A 19,732-nucleotide genomic window follows, 5' to 3' on the forward strand; every position below is an offset into this window, starting at 1 on the left:
CCCTGGGATACATATTAAATTCAAGACCAGCCTTCTTGCAGATGAGACTGTCTCAAAATTAAAATAAGGCAAAATAAAAACAATGTGAAGAAGGATATTCAATGCCTTGCAAGGGTTTTTAAAATGGATAAAAATGTTTTCAAACAATATGCACTAAAAAGGTAACATTTTTATAAGCCACAGTGGTGAATGCCTTTAACCTCAGCACTCAGAAAGCAGAGGCAGGCAGATCTCTGAGTTTGAGTCCAGCCTGATCTAGCAAGGGCCAAGACAACCAGAGTATTTCTACAGAGGAAAAAAAACACTTTTGTAAAGTAAAACTGAAATATATGGAAGAATGTGCCTCAAATGTCACCCATTTGTTTTCACGCAACCTGTAGTACTGTCACATAACAAATGAGACTGGTTGCTTTATAAAAACGTTTATTTGGCTCAAAATTTTGATGGCTTGCATGTCCAAAGAACATGATATTAGCACTCTCACATCAAGGTAGAAAAAAAAGAAAGCTGAGAAGCCCTGTATAGAAGAACTAAGCACAGACAGACAGACTTCATTTTAAAATGCTGTAGTCAGAACTGCTGCACAAGACCAGAGGGGATCTCTTCCAAGTCCCATACAACCAATGGCTGTTTAATTTGCAGGAGGCCCTCCTCTTAGTACTCGGGCAAGCACCCAGCATTGGCTTACTGTAGACCAACCTTCTAACATGTCGGCAGTGAGTCCCCAACAGGTTCCTGTGTCAGAAGCTTGGTCAGGACAACAAATAGATGTTCACTACTTCTCTCACCTGCATCCCTCCCACAATAAATATATTGAGTTAAGAAAAAATTAAAATAAGGGGGTAGCACAGCCATGCTAAAAGAATGTTTATGTCGATTCGATTTTTCTATTTATTTGAAATATAATCATTTTTATTACATAGTTAACAAACCTCATTATAGAAAATTAGAATAAGAAAAGAAACAAAAAGAAAAGAAATCACCCCGAATTCATTACCCATTCAGATAAATGAAAGGTTTTCTGTGAAAATATGTACATTTTAATTTGTGTCCTCATGACCATTTCTTGACTGGTCCCAGGGGAGGCATCCTGGGGACAGCTTTGCTGTGACTCTTCTAACCAGGCCTCCTCTGAGAGCCTCATCCTGGGTCTCTCTCAGGTTCACCTTCTGTCAGTCTTGAACACACATCCGAACCTTGCATTGTATATACCCTTTGAGATTCTTCTTGAATAAAGTCTGGGAACAAATTCATGTTTTGCTTTTGACCTTTCTAAGACCTCTGAGTTAGATAAAAAGAAGAAAAGACATAAGGCTGGCAATTACAACTTACTAAGGAGACTACAAATGGCAGGAAAGCACAGTTATACGCCTTGGAGAAAAGTCTGTCTGCGTGACTGAAGACCTGCATTCCTGGAGAGAACTCACCGTGACCATGAACTCTCTGCCCCGTCAGTCCCCACAGCATGACCCTCACATGGACTTGCTGCCTGTTTAGCAAGTCTGAAATTTAGGGATTCTAGCTCTGACCTCACCTCGTTTCTGCTTTCTGGCTACTGTTCCCCACAGCAAAGTTCTTCAACTACATGGGCCATTTCATATTTGCCCGTCTTCCCCCATCTTTTAAATCTAGCTTGGAACGTTAGCACCCATGATCGAATTCCCCCCTTCTTCTCAAGCAATTCTCCCCTGACTCAGAAACATGGGGAAACTACCCCACCATGCTCGTTTGAAAAATTTTCTTCAACCCGAGCCAGGCTTTACATGTGTCCTCAAAGTTTCTGCTCCTGTCAAAGGCATTTCAACTGTCAGTGCGCTCTCAGAAGCCTCATGTACATTTCCAGCAGGCTGCCTTGCTCCAGCAAGGCATCTGTTTTCTCAGCTTATCCCACGCCTTCTGATCTCTTGTCTTTCAATACCAGAAAGTGCTACATTCCTTTTCCTACTCAAACACCTGTGCCGTAGCTACATTGCCCACTGCTGCAATTCTTAGAAGTCTGTTTCTACTCACTCCAAAGATGGCCAAAACAGGCCATTGTGTAAATGTACTACATTTTCTGTATCCATTCTTCCACTGAGGGTCATCTGGGTCATTTCCAGATTCTGGCTATCACAAGTAAGGCTGCTATGAACATAGTGGAGAATATCCCCCTCATGGCATGGTTGAGCATATTTTGGGTGTATGCCCAGCAGTGGTATAGCTGGGTCTTCAGGTAGAACTATTTCCAACTTTCTGAGAGGAAGGAACTGGCAGACTGATTTCCAGAGTGGTTGTACCAGCTTGCAATCCTACCAGCAATGGAGGAGTGTTCACCTTTCTCTTGTATTTATTAATTTGTAGGAGTGCGTGTATGTGTATATCTGCACACACCATGGCATGCACACAGAAGTCAGAGAAAAACAGAGAAAAACATCCACTATGTGGACCTCAGAGATGGAACTGAGGTTGTCGGGCTTGGTGGCAAGCAGTTGTATCTGCACAGCCATCTTGCCAGCCTTATCTTTTAATAAATAGTCCTCCCGTGAGTACCTATGCTTGAGTTCTTTGTACATTTCAGTGACACAATCCTCCACACATTTTTAAATATTATAGCGGTGTCTGTTTGGGATTCGCCTGGAGTCAAAAGTTTGAGCCAAGGAACAAATTCATAAGTAGTTTTATTAAATACTCAAATATTCTCTCCCCAGCCATGGGGGTTTGGCTCCTTCCCACTTCCTGATTTCCTTCTGCTGAATATACCATGCCCTTATTTATTTTGTCCTACCTTTCTGACCACACTTCCTCTTGCCTTTCTGCATTCCTCTTCCTCTGACCACAGCTCTCTCCCTTCCTCCTCCATTCCTCCATTCTTGCTGAAGACTATCCTTCACGCTTGATCTCAGTGAACACCAGCCCCAGTGCTACCATAACATCTCCATTCGCTTTTAAATCTAGACAGCTCCCTGGAGAATCAGATTCCTACGTCATTCTGTTTACCCAGTATTTCTATCCTTAGAGGCCATGTAGATGCTGAAGCCAGGCTTAAAGCAGAATGAATTATGTTACCCTCTGCTCCTCAGATGACACATTGGTTACCCAATGTGTTACCCAAACACTCGGTTCATTTCCCAACCTTCTAGTTGCTCTTATTTCTCTCGTTCACTTTTCCACTAAACCAGTTTCACCTCCTGCAGATTTCTGAAATGGGTACCTCCCAACACACACACGTGCACATACACACATACACACACACACACACACACACACACACGAGCGCGTGTGCACACACATACACACACCCCTCTAAATGTCATTCCTCCTCTCTCGGGACCTTCTTACCTCCTCAAGGATGCTGCAAGGGTCTTTGAATTACTTCCATCTCAGTTCTTCTGAAATCATCTCACCACAACTCTTTCAATGGGATGTTCAAAGATGTACAAAGATGATGATACCACACTGCTTACAATCACTGCTGAATATCTAAAAACTGGTCTAGATTTCATACAGTGTCTGAAGAGTATGAAAGAAGTTTAGATAGTCATTTAACATAAAAAGTGGTATTCACTATTTCTCTCTGAAGCAAGCCTTCCCTGGAGTTGGTATTGTTAGAGATGCCAGCCATATCTGTTTATTTGAACCAAGAACCAGCTTCAGGCTAACATGAATAGCCTTTTTATAGCAAATATTTCCTGTCCATGAAAAAAGGAAGAGTTGGTGTAAATAGTAAGTTTAATCAAATCAAAGGAGAAAGACTTTCTAGCTGTATGAGATTGTGATTGGTAGTTCAAACAACCAAACATTATTGAACCAAATTTGGTTAAGAGAAGAAGAGGGATTAGGGCCAATGAGAGAAGATGAATTTACCGCCTACAATTCTGTGTTTAAATGTAGAATTACAGATACACTAGTACTCTAGAGAATTAGTATATGTTTACCTACACCGTAAAACAGGCTTATATTCTCTGTTCATGTAAGGGGGGAAAGAATAGGAGATTTTAAAATGGAAAATCATATAAACCACCTAGCAAATCATTTGTAAATTGCCGAGAACAGTTGAGAATGTAGCCTAGTTGGTATAGAACTTGCCTGGCATACATGTAGCCCTGAGTTTAATCCCAGCTATGCATAAACTGGACAAGTGGTTACATACCTGCGCTCTCAGAGCCCAAGGTGGAAAAGCAGGGCCAGAAATGTAGACTTAGTCTCTGGTTTCCTGGGGACTCTGAAGCAGTCTGGACTAGGCCACATGCAGAAGTGGGACTCATGGCTATACTTGCATTCCTTACTAAAAGTGGAATTCCAGATACTTCCATTGTTTCATGTCTGGCAAGCTCAAGTTCTGGACTATTTGTAAACTATTTGAATTTGAGGAATTTCCCCCCACTTCACATTCAAGGTAAATACTAGTTTAATTTTTTCCATCCCCGCAGTCAATCCAGAACAGCATACATTGATATCTTCTGGCTTATTGTCACGCTTTTTAACACACTTGAATAGCAGCCTGCGTGTTACTTCTAGGCAGCCTGTTAGCCCTGGCTTGCTCAGTCTGCAGTCTGAGGACAGGGAGATGTTGGCGGCTCACAGTATACCGGGCCTGAGCTAAGCCCTCCACCTTTGTGAGCTTGCTGGCACAATGAAAACAACTGTACAGCTACATGTGCAGCCTTAGTTAGTTCTGCCGTCAGCTCCTCACAGAGCTAATCTTAGACCAAACTTTAATTGACATTTTTTTTCTGAGAAATCTTGGGATTGCTTCTGAAGAGAGGTTGTGTTGGATTTGGGATTTTGGGGGGCTCTTGTGGATGTCATAGGGTCTCAGGTTGTCCTGGCTGCACTCCAACTCCTCATGTAGCCAAGAACAACTTTGAACATCTCATTATTACAGACATGATCCTATAGACTCAGTTTACACAGTGCTGGTGTCAGAAGCCAGGCAAGGGAGACAAACACTCTTCTAACTCAGCTGCATCCCCCGGATGTCCGGAGCTTTAAGAAACGTGTGGCTGTAAATTTTCAACTTGATATTCTAAGAAGTCATCACAACTATTAGGAAACTGCAACCGTTCTCCAGTGTTTTGTTCGCGTATCCACATCCCTCTTTATATTTCAAATCAAGGGCCCTCCATCCTACAGCCCCTACTGTCTTTCCAAGGCATTGCCTCACAGTCTAAGCTCTGCTCCAAGCTTGGCCCCCTCTCTCCTCCAATATCTTGGTATCATTTTAAATTCAGCAAATACCGGACTGTGCTCTCCACCCCTCTGGCATCCTTCTTTCAAATGTTCCCATTTTCCTCTTTCCTCTTTTGCATCGAGATATCTTCTCACAGGCAACTGAGTTTCCAGTGCCTTCACTTTCTGTGTTTCCCAGTCCTCCGTCCCTCATCTCAAACAGTCAAGTCAGGGAGCCTTACCCTCACCCAGGCTCTCCCCACACCCACAGAATTCGTATTCCCCATCCATGCCACGGTTGTGGCGATCTTCCCAAAATATCATTTTTAATCAGTCCCTACTCAAAAGTGTTCCAGGATCCCCCTCACCAAATTCCAGGATCCCCCTCACCAAATTCAAGGCAACAGTGATCCGTTATGCATGAATGTGTATGCACAAGGGGTCATATGCTCTTGACTCCAATTCAGGACCTACTTCTCACTTTGTGCTTAAATCTTCCCTACCACACAACACTCTGACCAACAAGCAGACCCTCCCTTTGCAATCCCATACTCAGTCAATGGCTTGGGGTGGGGGTGGGGCACGTTTTTTATTTTGGTGTTTGTGTGTGTGTGTGTGTGTGTGTGTGTGTGTGTAGGTGTGCCACACATGCGGAGGCCAGAGGTTGACTTTGGTGCCATTCCTCAGTTTCTCTCCATTATATTTTGATTCAGCTAGGAGAGCTGGCCAGTGAACTTCACAGATTTCCTGCCCTCCTGTTCCCCAGCACTGGGATTGCAGATGCATTGCCTTATCCAGCTGCTTGTGTGGGTTCTGGGATCTGAATTCAGGTCTCCATGCTTGCCGGGCAGGCTCTTTCCAGACTGAGCCGTCCCCCCAGCCCCGAGTTTGCGCTTGCTTTTCCTGCTGAGCTCGGCTTTGTTCTCAACAGCTTCTGTTCAGCCCACTCTCAGTTCAGACACAGAGTCCTCCATAAAACCTCCCCCGGATTCCCTTCCTGTCGTATGTGTGCCAACCTTATACAGTTCTCACTGTCCTTCTTCGAATCAAAGACTTTGAGCAGTGAGGACTACACGCAGTGATTAGAACAACTCGCTATGTGCAAAAACAAAGCAAGCAGCCAGGAAGGTGGGACAAGTTGCCGCATAGCACACAGACTGAAAGTGGCAGTCGGGACTGGAGGTGTCTGAAAGTGACCCATCACCAGAGCGGCAACAGCAGGACTTAGGTGCATTTCGCCTCTGACTAAATAAGCAATTTACTATAAATATCTGACAGCTCTGTGATTCGGTGTTACTTGTGTGCGAGAGAGAGTTCATTGTTCTACTCTATTTCCTCATCCCCTAAGCAGCTAACATGCTAACTTGTCTAGAGTAGACGGCTTTTAAAATATTATTACAGGAGCAAATAAATGGGTTTTAATAAAGACAAAAGATCTCTATTTGGGGAGAAATGTGCAAAGTGTTTGGCTTGAAAACGAAGGCAAATGAGAGTTTATCTAGACTCTTTATTGTACCAGCAATATTATTCTCCCATTAGGTTCATAAGAATTTGAAAATTGAATTGAGTGTCTCAGATAGGTTGATGGACAAGGGAACGAAAACAGCCTTGGTATGTGCATAGCTTTTTCATCTGCATGCTTTCCTGAGGCTTTAGACTTTTATCTCACACTGTAATTGTTTTTACTGCTATTGAGCTATCCCTCAAGCTGTCTCACAAGACTTTTGGGGGGACAGAATAAGTAATAAATAATTAACAACTTAGTTTTTCACCTTATGAATATCAGATGTGCCCAGGTGCTTCTCTGCCTTTGTTTCCACAGGTATGGGCACACACACACACACACACACACACACACACACACACACACACACGCCTCTGTACACACACACCTATGTCCACCCACAGGTCACAACCCACACATCTGACTTGCACCATGGCCCTCTTCTGAAGAGTGTATATACTGTAGGTGCAGAAGGAAGTTGGTCAGAATTACAGTTCATTGCTGTGACAATGATAATTGGTATTGCTCTCATCCTGCTATTTAAGGCTCAGATCTTGCACCTCGCTTTTTCTGCGGTAGAATAAGAGATCAAGCTACTAGCTTTAAATGATACCTAAAAGTCTCTGCTTCTGGATAGTTCCCAGTGGAGGGGGTGGTGGTGGAAAACAATTGATATCTCTCTCGGGGATAAAAGCGGCAAGATAAACATGTCTGTGCTATATGTATTAGTACAAGGTCTTTTCTGCCGTTTGTCACGGAAATAGACTGACTTCAAACAAGAGTTTACATCAGATTCATTCTCTAGACAAAGAAACTGAGGCTTGACAGAGAGTGAGGTATCTGCTTGGCGAGGCAGCATCCCGATCACCCGTAATTCACTTAGCCCCTGGGCTCCTGCACCCCTCATCCGTTTTCCTCTTGGTGTTTCAGGGCACTGTTGCTTCAGTTTGCACAGACTTGGTTGGAGGTAGGCACCATAGGTTTGATTGATACAGCAATTTGCATCTCAAGGCGGCACTCGATAAATACAGTGCCATGAAAGGCTACTCTCTCACCAGCCAATTTCCCCCTCTGGGCTGACTTTAGAAGCTCATTGATGTCACTTCCTTCCTCAGTCAGCAAGTGAATTTTCTTTAATTCTCAAGACCAGCTGTCCATGCTGTCAACAGAAAGTTATTAAAATTCCTTTAAAGTGAATAAAAATAGCCTAAAAGCAAATGTACTTGGAAACAGGAAAGAATCAGTATGCAAAGTCCACAAACCTCTGAGCGAAATAACGTTGATCCAACCAGAGATTTCAAGCACTGTGTATTCAAGATGCTAGGAAAAAATAATTAAAGGATGCTAAACCACCCACTCCTTAATCTTTTATTAGTGAAGGTCTATACCGATATAATTTATCCCCTACATTCTGCTTCTCTTTTTCAAATATGATTTGAATAAATTGGGAGATGATTTAGCTTCCCTTTAAGTGGGATTTCCTTCCTGCGTTATTCCATGGGTCAACGAACATTTAAATGTCCACCAGGCTGAGAAGATCAGAGGAGGAGAAAATATGATCAGCAGCAGCCATCAGAACCACCAGAGCCACAGCAAAATAATGCAATTAGGCTTTTAACTTAGCAGGGTTTCCACGGCTCAGGGAGAGCGAGCATTCATTTCGTGTACAACGAGTCATAACAATTGTCCCGGAGAGGGAGTTCAGTTGGAAAATGTTTGCTACAGGAGCATGAACACCTGAGTTCAATCCCCGGAACCCATGTGAACAATCACAGCATGGTGGCTTGCACTTCCAATCCCAGTGCTGGGAGGAGGAGACCAACAAATCCTGGCTCATTGATAACCAACGCATCTAAATTAGAGTGGTCCAGGGAAAGAGGGAGCGAGCTCGTTTCAAACAAACAAGGTAGAGAGTATCTGAAGTACACACCCAATGCAGAACATTGGCCTCTTCATGAACACACACACACACACACACACACACACACACGGTAAAAGTTAATTTGCTTTAATAGCTATAACTCTCAGGGATGAGCTACCTGGCTGCTGAGCACCCCTCAGCTTTGGTGGTCACTGCACGCCTGTCCTGTTATTTCCCCTTCCCAATTGGTCTTAGCCTTAGTCTCTTAGTGAGTGGACTCCAACCGTGCTGCCTGAGTGGTGCATTACCAAACAGCCAAGAACATCCCAAGCCTGGGTATGGTCCCAGCCACGCGCATGTCCACTGTCACCCGCCTGTCCCTTGTTTGATCAGATTCCCTCACTCAGATCTTTTGTCTCGGAAACTTACCTGAGTCTCACTGCGGCAGCCCAGACTTGTTTTAGGTTCCTGCCGTCATGTATCTTACAGGTTTCACCCGACACCCACCAAGGCTTTCTACCTGTGTATACCACATACACTGCATGTATACAGTGCATCTGCGTCTCCACACTATGAAATCTTAATAAACCGCAGCATAGTCCAGGAAAATGATAAGAATGTGGCTAAACTCAAAGAGTAAAATATATATTAGATAATCATACATTAGATAATCTTCATGGAAAGTAAAGAACATATCCCAATCTATTAGAATCAGCTCTTTATCTTTGGTTTCAGTTGCCAAGACTTGGAATGTATAATGTGGAACTGTCATGTGAGAGGTGGTAGATAAAATAGGGCTGTTAAAAGGAACGTCTGCTTTGGATTGGTTTTCTAAGGCAGTTTCCAGTATGTATGTACCCCAGGTTGACTTGCTTTCCAACCTCCGAAGTTCCAGGATCAAAGCTTGTGTCATTGTGTCCAGCTTACAAAATAATGATGGTGGTGGTGGTGATGATGATGATCCTTATCAACTGAATGTTTAATTACTCATAACATTTGTGACAAACTGCCTGACAGAGGCAACTCAATAAAGGAATGGCTAATATGACTCAAGATTTGAGGGGACACTGTCTATCGTGGTATGAAAAACACAGCAAGAAGACAGAGAGGCAGCTGGTCACATGGAGCTAACAGTCAGGCAACACACATAAATGCCATATTCAATATCTGTGCTCTCTCTCCCTCTCTGACACTATCTCTCTGTCTCTCTGCTTGTCTTCTCTTCTTCTTCTTCTTCTTCTTCTTCTTCTTCTTCTTCTTCTTCTTCTTCTTCTTCTTCTTCTTCTTCTTCTCCTTCTTCTCCTTCTTCTCCTTCCTCTCCTCCTCCTCCTCTTCCTCCTCCTCTTCCTCCTCCTCCCCCTCCTCCACCTTCTTCTTCTTCTCTCTCTCTCTCATTTTATCTGAGATACTAGCCCGTCACTTATTACCATCCACCTCACTTAAATTTTTCTGGAAAAGTTCTTACAGACACATCCAGAGTTATGAACCCTAGGTGACTCTAAATCAAGTTAACCATGAAGTTTAAACATCACAACATCCCTGTGGTCACCCTGACGCTCAAAGAAATTAAAACCCTTTCTGCTGCCTTAATAATAAGCCATTCAATCTACCTTCATAAGTCCCCATATTAATAGTTTCAACAAAGTCCAAAGTCTTTTTTTTTCTGAAGCTTAAACTGATCTATTAGTTGCAAGACTCTTTTTTTTTTTTTTTTTTTTTTTTGGAGCTGGGGACAACCCAGGGCCTTGCGCTTCCTAGGGCAAAGCGCCTACCACTGAGCTAAATCCCCCAACCCCGTAAGACTCTTTTAAGATCAAAAAACATGTTATAAAGTTTCAACATTCAGTGCCCATAGTAAACATTCTTATTCCGAAAGGGAAGAAAGCGGAGACGTGACAAGAATGGGACAGGCTAAAACAAGAGGAAAGCACGCAGACACCGAATCCCGCAACCCCTTGTCGGGCATCTGAGGCTTCCGTTAGTAGTGTCATTTGTGCACTGGTCAGTGTTTCTCAGCATGGCATTTTCCGTTTGTCTTGTCATGTACTCAGAACACTCCTGATTATAGAGTTTTTCAGATCAGGGAACTTCAACCTGTATCTGCAATCTGCCCTATTCTATCACAGCCATGACCTTACTGGGCACATCTGTGTCTCTCCTAGGACAGGAGGTTGGGCCTTTAGTCTCTCAGCCTCCATTGTGATTCACTGAACTTCTGAGGCTACCTCAGGCTCTGTACATCACATGCCCCTGAGGCTACCTCAGGCTCCTCACACCACATGCCCCTGAGGCTATCTCAGGCTCCTCACACCACGTGCCCCTGAGGCTATCTCAGGCTCCTCACACCACGTGCCCCTGAGGCTATCTCAGGCTCCTCACACCACATGCCCCTGAGGCTATCTCAGGCTCCTCACACCACGTGCCCCTGAGGCTATCTCAGGCTCCTCACACCACATGCCCCTGAGGCTATCTCAGGCTCCTCACACCACATGCCCCTGAGGCTATCTCAGGCTCCTCACACCACATGCCCCTGAGGCTATCTCAGGCTCCTCACACCACGTGCCCCTGAGGCTATCTCAGGCTCCTCACACCACGTGCCCCTGAGGCTATCTCAGGCTCCTCACACCACATGACCCCTTAGGCTATCTCAGGCTCCTCAGTGCCCCCTGCCCACTTCTCCACTCCCCGCCTACTGCTCGTTCCTACCTGCTCATTAACATCAGCAACCTGGATCTCATGTCCATAACCTGCCCTTTCTGGCCCGTGATTCTTCTGCACGCCATTTGCCACTGACTTTCGTATTTCTTGGTTCCTCTTTGCTTGTACCATCTCTTCTTAGGATACTGTAATCCCAGTCTATTGTTTTTAGTTACACTACCACAATTTGCAATTTTACGGGTGTTTTTTTTTCCTTGCTTACCCTCTATCCTATAATATAAATTATTTAAGGCCAAGAAATATAGCAATATTGCTTGTTTTTGGGCCCCCCAAACTCAGCCCACTGCTGACACTTTTTATATATTTGACAAATTTTTGAATGGTAGTCCATGTTTTTTAATGACTGGAGAGGCCTTGCTAAACCAACATGCTAAATGTAAGTTGTTTCTGATTCTTGCTCGAATGAAGTGAAGAGAGGGGTTTATGGGTCAAAATATTAATAGATGGCCTACATTACATCCTACGATTCACTTTTGATAAATGCTGGACCATGCCGAATGCTTTGCTGATAGCAGTCCCTTTAATATTAGTTGCCAGGGTGAGGCTAACCATGGTTATTGGACCTCAATTCAAAGATCTTTCATTATACCTATAAATTTATTCCATAATCCAAAATAAAACAAAAGTGCAAAGCACCTACATTCCCAAGTATTTCAGCAAAGAAACAGACATCACTGTCCAGGACTTCTGTGCCTCCCTCTGCCCCAACCTATCACTGGCTCACTTTTGCTGTTTCCCTGTCTACCCTGAAAAGTAGCGCCAAGCTGCTTCTGTTGAAAAGACACAGAAGTGAGGGAAACAGCACCACCATATTGGTCCAGTTTCTCAGATTCTAGAATCATTTGTAACATATTATCAGGGGGTTGGTCTTGTGATACCTAATACTTATCAGCTAGATGTCACGAAATTTCTCTGTATCTGTAGGTTAAAATTGCACACTTGTACACCAGGAAAGAAGAACTGCCATTTCTCACCCCATACCCCACACACCTCAAGAAAGTGTTTACATGGAACACTTTCAAAGCAATTCATTTCTCCAGAAAGGGTCATGTTAAGTGTAGATTACAATATACACGTAGACGTACGCACGAATGAGGAAGGGATGAAGCCAAGGTCTTTGAAGCAGGAAGCAAGATGTTTGGCAGCTACTCCCTTGTTCACACTTGACTCCTCATACCCCAGTCCTCTTGCATGACTTGAGGAAGCTGATCCAATGGTATCCATTGAATAAGTTAATAAGTAACACCAGATAGAATTCTTTCTGGCCTTGATTTCCTGTAGCCATGTGTTACCAATTAGCCTCAACTTCTTCCACATGCTTTGATTGATTTTCTTCTTTATCTTCTTCCCTAGTCCAAGCCCCAAAAGTATCTCCTAGTGTTTGCACCCTTACAAAAGCCCCAACTATGCTCCAGCTTCTCTCCATGCTCTGTCCAATTTATTTACCATTCCATTCTTCTTTCTTATACCCTCCCTTCTGAAGAGCCCATATCAGCTTCCAAGTTGTCAGATACCTCAAACATGAGGCAAATGACTGGGGTTCAGGGCACCCTATCCTCCATGAGTAAGTATTCTTCCATCACAACTCTTTTATCTACTCACTTTCTCTCCCATTCTGCCTTCTCATGATTATGGCTCCTGTAGGTCAAAGTCAGGTCCTATCTCTGAACTCGGACTTATTTTGTATTTACAGTATTACCAATCATTTGCTCAACTGTACGTATTGCATTAGTTAGTTTCATGTTGCTATAACAACGGATCACAACCAACACAATTTAAAGAAGAAAGACTTTATTTGGGCTTATGATTTCAGAGTGTGAGTCCATAATGGCAATGTGGCATGGGGGCAGGTGACTAGAACAGGAAACTGAGACACCACATTCTCAACCATAAGCATAAGCAGAGAAAGTGACCTAAAAGTGGAGTGAGTCTATGAAGCCTTCCTCTCAAAGCTCATATCCATGGGTTCACTTCTTCAAGTAAAGCTAAGGCACCCCATAACTCCACAACAGTGTTACCAACTGGGGACCATGTGTTCAAATACATAAGCCTACAGCAGACATTCTTTTTCAAAATACCACACCCATCCAAAAGTTAAGGCTACAAAAAGTATCATAATCATGTTCATTGAAAGGTTAATCTATAGTGTCCTGAACTGTTCGTGATATGTTTCTGAATATGTTGTAAGAGAATATAGTGTTTAGTGGCAAAGTAGCCATGGAAAACCTAGATGTTCTTTGACACTAGTAATATTTCTTGGCCTTTCTCTGTGTTTACTGATCATGTCAGTCATAATTCAATTGATTGAAAACATCTCTCGATGGCTCATCTCTATCATCTCAGCACCAGGATAGCCAAGGCAGAACTATAATTTTCACATTAGCATGAGCTAAACAATAAATTCTATGCCATCCTGAGCTACATACTAATATTCTGTCACCACCACCATCATCATCATTATCATCCTCATCATCGTTGTCATCAATTACGGCCTTTTTACACTTTACAGTTTGTCTCACTTTCTCTTCCTCTCTTCTAGACCATGACCCTGTTGATTCTCTGCTGCATTTATCTTTGAATAACCAGCATTTGGAAGGTGTCCGGCATAGTTAAGTTACAATAATTTTAAAACTAACATACTGTACTCTACAACCTGGGACAAACGCTTTTGGTTTATTAAATTACAGGAAACAGTTGACAAGTGATGAATCTGAAGTTTTGAGGGAATTGAAGTCATTAAAAGAGCTAGAATCTGAGAAGCTATTTCATATGTTGTGACCTACCATCCAAAATAAATTTAAAAACTGCAAATTCTTGCAGATCTGTGCCTGCTCGCTCAAGGTCCAGAAGCCGTTTGCCATTGCTTTCTGTCAGCACTTTTCAGAGGATAGATTCGTAGTTGCTCTTAGATCCTCAAAGGGGCCTGTTATCTTAAACAGGTTGTAAATCACTGGTTTAAATTGTTTAGGCAGCAAAAGAAAATTCCTTGAAGTTTTTTTGTCAGTTTGAAGTAATTAATCAACTAATGTACAGTAGGAGGGATGAGCAGGTATCCATGAACTTGTAAGAATAGGATGTAGTTATTCAAGAATACTAAATTATAGAAAAGTCAGTCCCCTGAAACATTGCTGGCAATGGGCTGGAAATGTCGCTCCAACTTCACTTCCTGAAGTCCATAAATGGACCATGGATCCCAACATGTTCAACTTCATGGACCATGGATCCCAACATGTTCAACTTCGGATGAGTGAGTGTGTCCGCCGCCTCCTATGGTAGCTCATTCTGCTCCATTCGTTAGAGACACTGGGCAATCAAACATAAATAGCCTAGGCAGACATTCCTGCATCTTATCAGGCTTCTATTCCATAAACTTTTTGAAATTTTCTTATTCCTCCTGCCTTGTAGTGCATTTCAACAAAACCACATGAAACAAGGACCAAGCCTGAAGCAAACAAGCCATTCCATCCAACCCATGCTGCTGGGCGTCCAGTAAAAATTATGCAACCAAACAGTGGTTTTCAACAATAAACAATCTCAATTTGGACAAGATGAACAAACCATTCTATCCCTGGTCTCCTATTGAAAACAAACAAACTAACTAACTAAAATGATTTCTACTTCTTGTTATTCCCAGGAGAAATGTATGAGGAGGAGAATCCATCATCCAGGAGTAGCCACAGAGCTGTGTGTAATAGCTACCAACTTCTCTCCATGGCCCTAAATGCCTGTCAGATTAGAATAAGACAATTTCTCATAGCTTATTTCCTACTCTGCTGTATCGAACCACAGTAATTGCTCTATCGTCATTAATACTAATAGGAGATGGAGAGATACCTCAGTGGGAATGAGTACTTGTTGCTCTTCCAAAGGACCTAAGTTCTGTTCCCAGCATTCACACAAGCAGTCACCTATAACTCCAGCTCCTCAGGAGCCAAACTCCTCTTCTGGCTTCTGCAGACTCATACATGCACACATGTCACACACACACACACACACACACACACACACACACACACACACACACACACACACGGACAAACATGAACATGAACACATACCTTTAATCACAATAATAAAACACTTTCAGGGTCCATTTGGATCTCTCTCTCTCTCTCTCTCTCTCTCTCTCTCTCTCTCTCTCTCTCTCTCTCTCTCTCTCTCACACACACACACACACACACACACACACACACACACACATCATTTTCACACTTGACTTTGGAGAACTGTTCTCAGAACATTCAAAGTCTAAAGATGCTTACATTTCTGGCATAAAATGCGGTATTTGTACAAGGCAGCGTACTTCTTCCCACATACTTCAATCATGTCTAGTTTACGTACAGTGTCTATTACTGCAAATGGTCCCTGTGTGCATCATCTCAGGACCAGTAATAAAAACAATCTGTGGGTTAGAAATCCAGATACAGATGCTGGCCATACTATAATGTTAGTGGCTTAGAAAGCAACAACACAAATGTGTCAGCCCCGTGGCTCTAGAGGTCAGAAGTTCAGGGACAGCTCAACTAACAGCAAAGTATTGACCAGCTGCACTTGTGGGAGGCCCTAAGGAAGGAGCCATTTCTTTCTGTCCTCCGGGTCCTAAAAGCCAATGCAGAGGCTTTCCCTCAAAGCATGTTGTTTCTTTTTTTTAAAGCTATCTGCATATAACCTGTTAAATCTCAACACTAAAACATATCACGACTGTCCAGTGGAGATTTCAAAACCAAGGAAAATCTTTCTTTATTATCCAGCACCTCCAAGCTTGGCCTCCGGCATTTCTTGGCAACAGCTTAATCAAATAGCCTGTCAGTATTCCAATCTATTTTCTCTGCTCCTTATATCTCTGCTGTGCCCTGAATGACGCCTTGCCTAATACTCAATTATCATACAAGTTCAATGTATACCTATAATTGGATGATAAAATGACTAGAGTGTTTTGCTCTTGTGTTATATCTTTTAAAGAAACAGACTGCCAGATTCTTTTTATTACAACAACAATAACAATAATGTACCACTGATGGGAATCATTCCTCTCCTTCTAGCATGTAAGAATAGGGACTCAATTCAGGGCACCAGGCTTGGTGACAGCACCTTCATCCAGTAAACTTATCAGGATAGATGGCCCACGGGTCAGCAGCTCCCTAAAAGATCGAACATGCGACTCACACATAAATCCTTGGGTATATGTTGCAGAAAAATGAACATTTGTGTCCCATCCAAACCCTATATATTATATTTACAGGAGCTTTACTCTGTGTAGCCAAGCCCAGAAACCACACAGTTAATTGGGTACATCCATACTGTGGAGTATGACCCAGAAAGCAAAAGGAAACAGCGACTAACACACACAGCCCTGAAGATGCAGAGTTACACTTGTTGAAAAGACATCAATTTCCCCGTGTTATATAGCATATATGATTCGGATTCTATACCAGTCTTAATTTTAAGATGTTCTCACTAGGGCAGTCTGGATAAAGGACACATGGAATTTCTCTACATTCTTTTTTGTTTGGGTTAAGTTGGTTTTGGTAAGACAGACTCTCACTCTGTAGTCCAATCTGACCTCATGCTGGTAATTCTCCTATCTCATCCTCCCAAATGCTGGAATTACAATCATGTCACATACAATATTGCTTTACCTCTGCATTACCTGGTTCTGTGATTACTTCTGTTGAGGTTTATTTTTTAAAGACATGCTTATAAAGTATTCAGCATAAAGCAATTTGCAAACAATAAATTAGGTGCTACCAATTTTTTTATTTCTATTTTTTATTTCATTTTATTTTTTTATTTCATTTTATTTTATATTTATTTATTTATTTATTTATTTATTTATTGCTTTTCCTTCCTGGAAATTTATTTGATTGTTGATTCCTTGTTACTGAAGCTTTTACTTCCTGTGTTTGACTCACGTGACACTGGCCATTCTGGGGTCTTTTTACACCTTTGCAGTTTTTTCTTGGATTCTTACTTTTCCTGCTGACCTGCTGCCTTCTGTCCATTTCTCTGAACTGTTCCCATCCTGACCAAGATATAGCCTGAGACACTGGTTTGGATTTCAGTCTCCAGCAGCACTGTAACAATGAAGAAGGTCATCATTTCCTGGACAATGCTGTTTTGGAAATAGCGATTCACAGCTCGTGCCTGTAACCTCCACAGTGGGGAGGCTAAAGTAGGAGGATCCTGAGGTTTAGATTGGCTGGAGCCTCCTGAGGTCAGAGCTTGGGTTGTCTTGGTCTGGGTCCATGGACAGGCTCTGGCCTTTCACCTCTTCTTTGCTGCTCCGGCACAGTTGAGTAGAACCTGCTAGTCATCGTCCTTAGCAAGTGTCTACTGCACTTCAGTTCTCCTTGCCTAGCACATTCGTTTCAGGTCTGACATCATGCTCTCCCTCTTGCCACACTGTACATGTTTCTGTGGTGATTCGGATCCTTGTCCACAGAGCCCATGGCAGCATGGGGTGATTTGACTGAGGACCAAGCAGGATCACAAGTCCTACACTATGTCTTGATGGGTGTGACTTTATATAAAATCTCTTTCTGCTTTCTTTTTCAGTGACTACAGGAAAAATCCAGAAACAGAGCGCCAATCAGGTATTTCCTCGCCTCCTCCTAAACTATAACTCCGAGTCATTTTAAACGCAGATACTTAAGCATTAGTAAATGTTTCAATCAGGCTATGCTCATCACTATGAGCAATAGATACAGTCTTGGTTCTGAGAACCAAGATGTCACTCATCTGTGAATGACTTTCTCATCTGTCTCAACCCCATTCCTTCCCTCTACCTCATCCCTCCAAAAATGAAGGGTACACTCTGTCACTCCAAACACACAAGTGTTCCCATGACCATGTTGCGATCTCTGGAACAAATACCTCCCGACTCAGGTGACTGTCCTCTCTTCTCCCAAGTGTTGATTCAACAGGCTAAACTGAATAGCTACTGGGCCCACTAGAGCCGAAAGGCACCTCAGGGTGATCTGCTCTTCTCAGCATTTCCATGTGCTCAACTTGGCTTGTGCCTTCCTATCTGCTCCACACTCTCCATGCCCAGTCTCTGTGACCTGCCATCTGTATTGCCAGGTATACTCTTTAAGAAATTTGTGACATGTAACTGCCCATGGAATAAAGCAGGGGAAGCCATCACCAAGAGCTATCATGCCCGGCTCCCTGACCCCTGTAGAGGCCAGTTGAGCTGCAGGGCCTCCACATGCTACTTGCTCAAGAGACTCAGAAAAGTCTGACATTGGCCTGTGGCAAAACACTGCTCAAATTTCACTCACAGATACAAATCTCCGTGGCTTTTTCCTTTCTTTTTCTCTGGTATAAATTATAACTCACGGTTGCCAAGGAGAAAGGTGGTTAAGTCTGCATTTATACTGGGCAAGGCACATTTTTCTTTCTCTCTTGTTCTGCTTTTCATTGTTAATGTTTCTTTTTATTGTCTTTTTAGTTAGCATGCAAATGATGGGTTTCGGGAGACCTTGGCTGTGGCTCTGTTGGTAGAGTGCTTGTCAAAGAGCATGAAGCCCTGCATTGTCTCTCCAACAGCACATAAATGGGATGTGGTAGGGTGTGCCTGTGAGAGCTCTAAGAGACTGAGGCTTGGGGACGACACTCTAAGTTCAAGCTGGCCTTGGGTACTGATGGGGTTGGAAACCAATCAGGGACACATGGGGTCACTGTAGCCTCTTCACGCATGTGTATTGTACTTTTTGTTTACCCCTCCCATCATATTGCTTCTCTCCCATCCTTCTCCTGTGGTCTCCCAAATAGTTGCCTCTCTGCTTTCATACAGCATCTAAATGTGGCTGCAACATTCCCAGATAAATACTCCATCAAAGTCACATACCACAGAAGTGTCTGCATGTCTATATTTCTGTGGCAACACTCTCCTTTATCTAAGTCACTAACAACTTCAAAACTAAGCTCCAACTGTAGTTCCTGTTGTCAGTTCACTCAAATATAAAGACACAGCTTTTGTCTAGTCAGTGCCAGGTACCGCTTAAGTCCTTAAACCTCCAACACTGAGAACTCAACTGGCTTAATATACCCCACAACCAAATCAATAGGCAGAGATAAGCATCTATCGCCCCTCCCCTTTTTGCTTTCCTTTACATGGCAGCTGATCCACTCCATGAGACTGGATGCTTCCTGAGTTCCAGTCTGTTGCTAACAGCCTGGAGCATTCCTGGGAATTCTCCGAGCATTCTCTTCAGCCCACATTGGCAGACCAAAAAAACTGAGTCCCTGTGTCAGAAACATGGCAACAGAGGCAACCATGGGCTACATGAACTCACCAGAAAGGTCCTTATATCTGGGCTGCTGCAGCAGGAAAGTGCCACCAGACCTCAGAGTTGGTCTTCCTGCCTCAGTCAGTATAACTGAACATCCTCCAAATGTGACCAGAGGTACCTCTAATCTAGATGACCCCTCACTAGTACGAGCAGAAAGTTTGCCTGGTGAGTGGTTCTAGATTTTCTTTTCCCAGTTGACCATCAATG

General features: G+C 43.1%; 1 protein-coding gene across 1 annotated transcript in view; it reads left to right on the plus strand.

Moving 5' to 3' along the window:
- Nucleotides 1-19,732, plus strand: part of Chst9 (carbohydrate sulfotransferase 9) — a 237,264-nt gene that overhangs the window by 188,097 nt on the left and 29,435 nt on the right. The window contains exon 3 of the mRNA XM_032885909.1: nt 17,787-17,824. Within this exon, the coding sequence (XP_032741800.1) occupies nt 17,787-17,824 (38 nt within the window). The remainder of the gene's footprint in view (nt 1-17,786; nt 17,825-19,732) is intronic.

Source organism: Rattus rattus, chromosome 15, assembly GCF_011064425.1.
Source record: "Rattus rattus isolate New Zealand chromosome 15, Rrattus_CSIRO_v1, whole genome shotgun sequence".
NCBI classification, from domain to species: domain Eukaryota; kingdom Metazoa; phylum Chordata; class Mammalia; order Rodentia; family Muridae; genus Rattus; species Rattus rattus.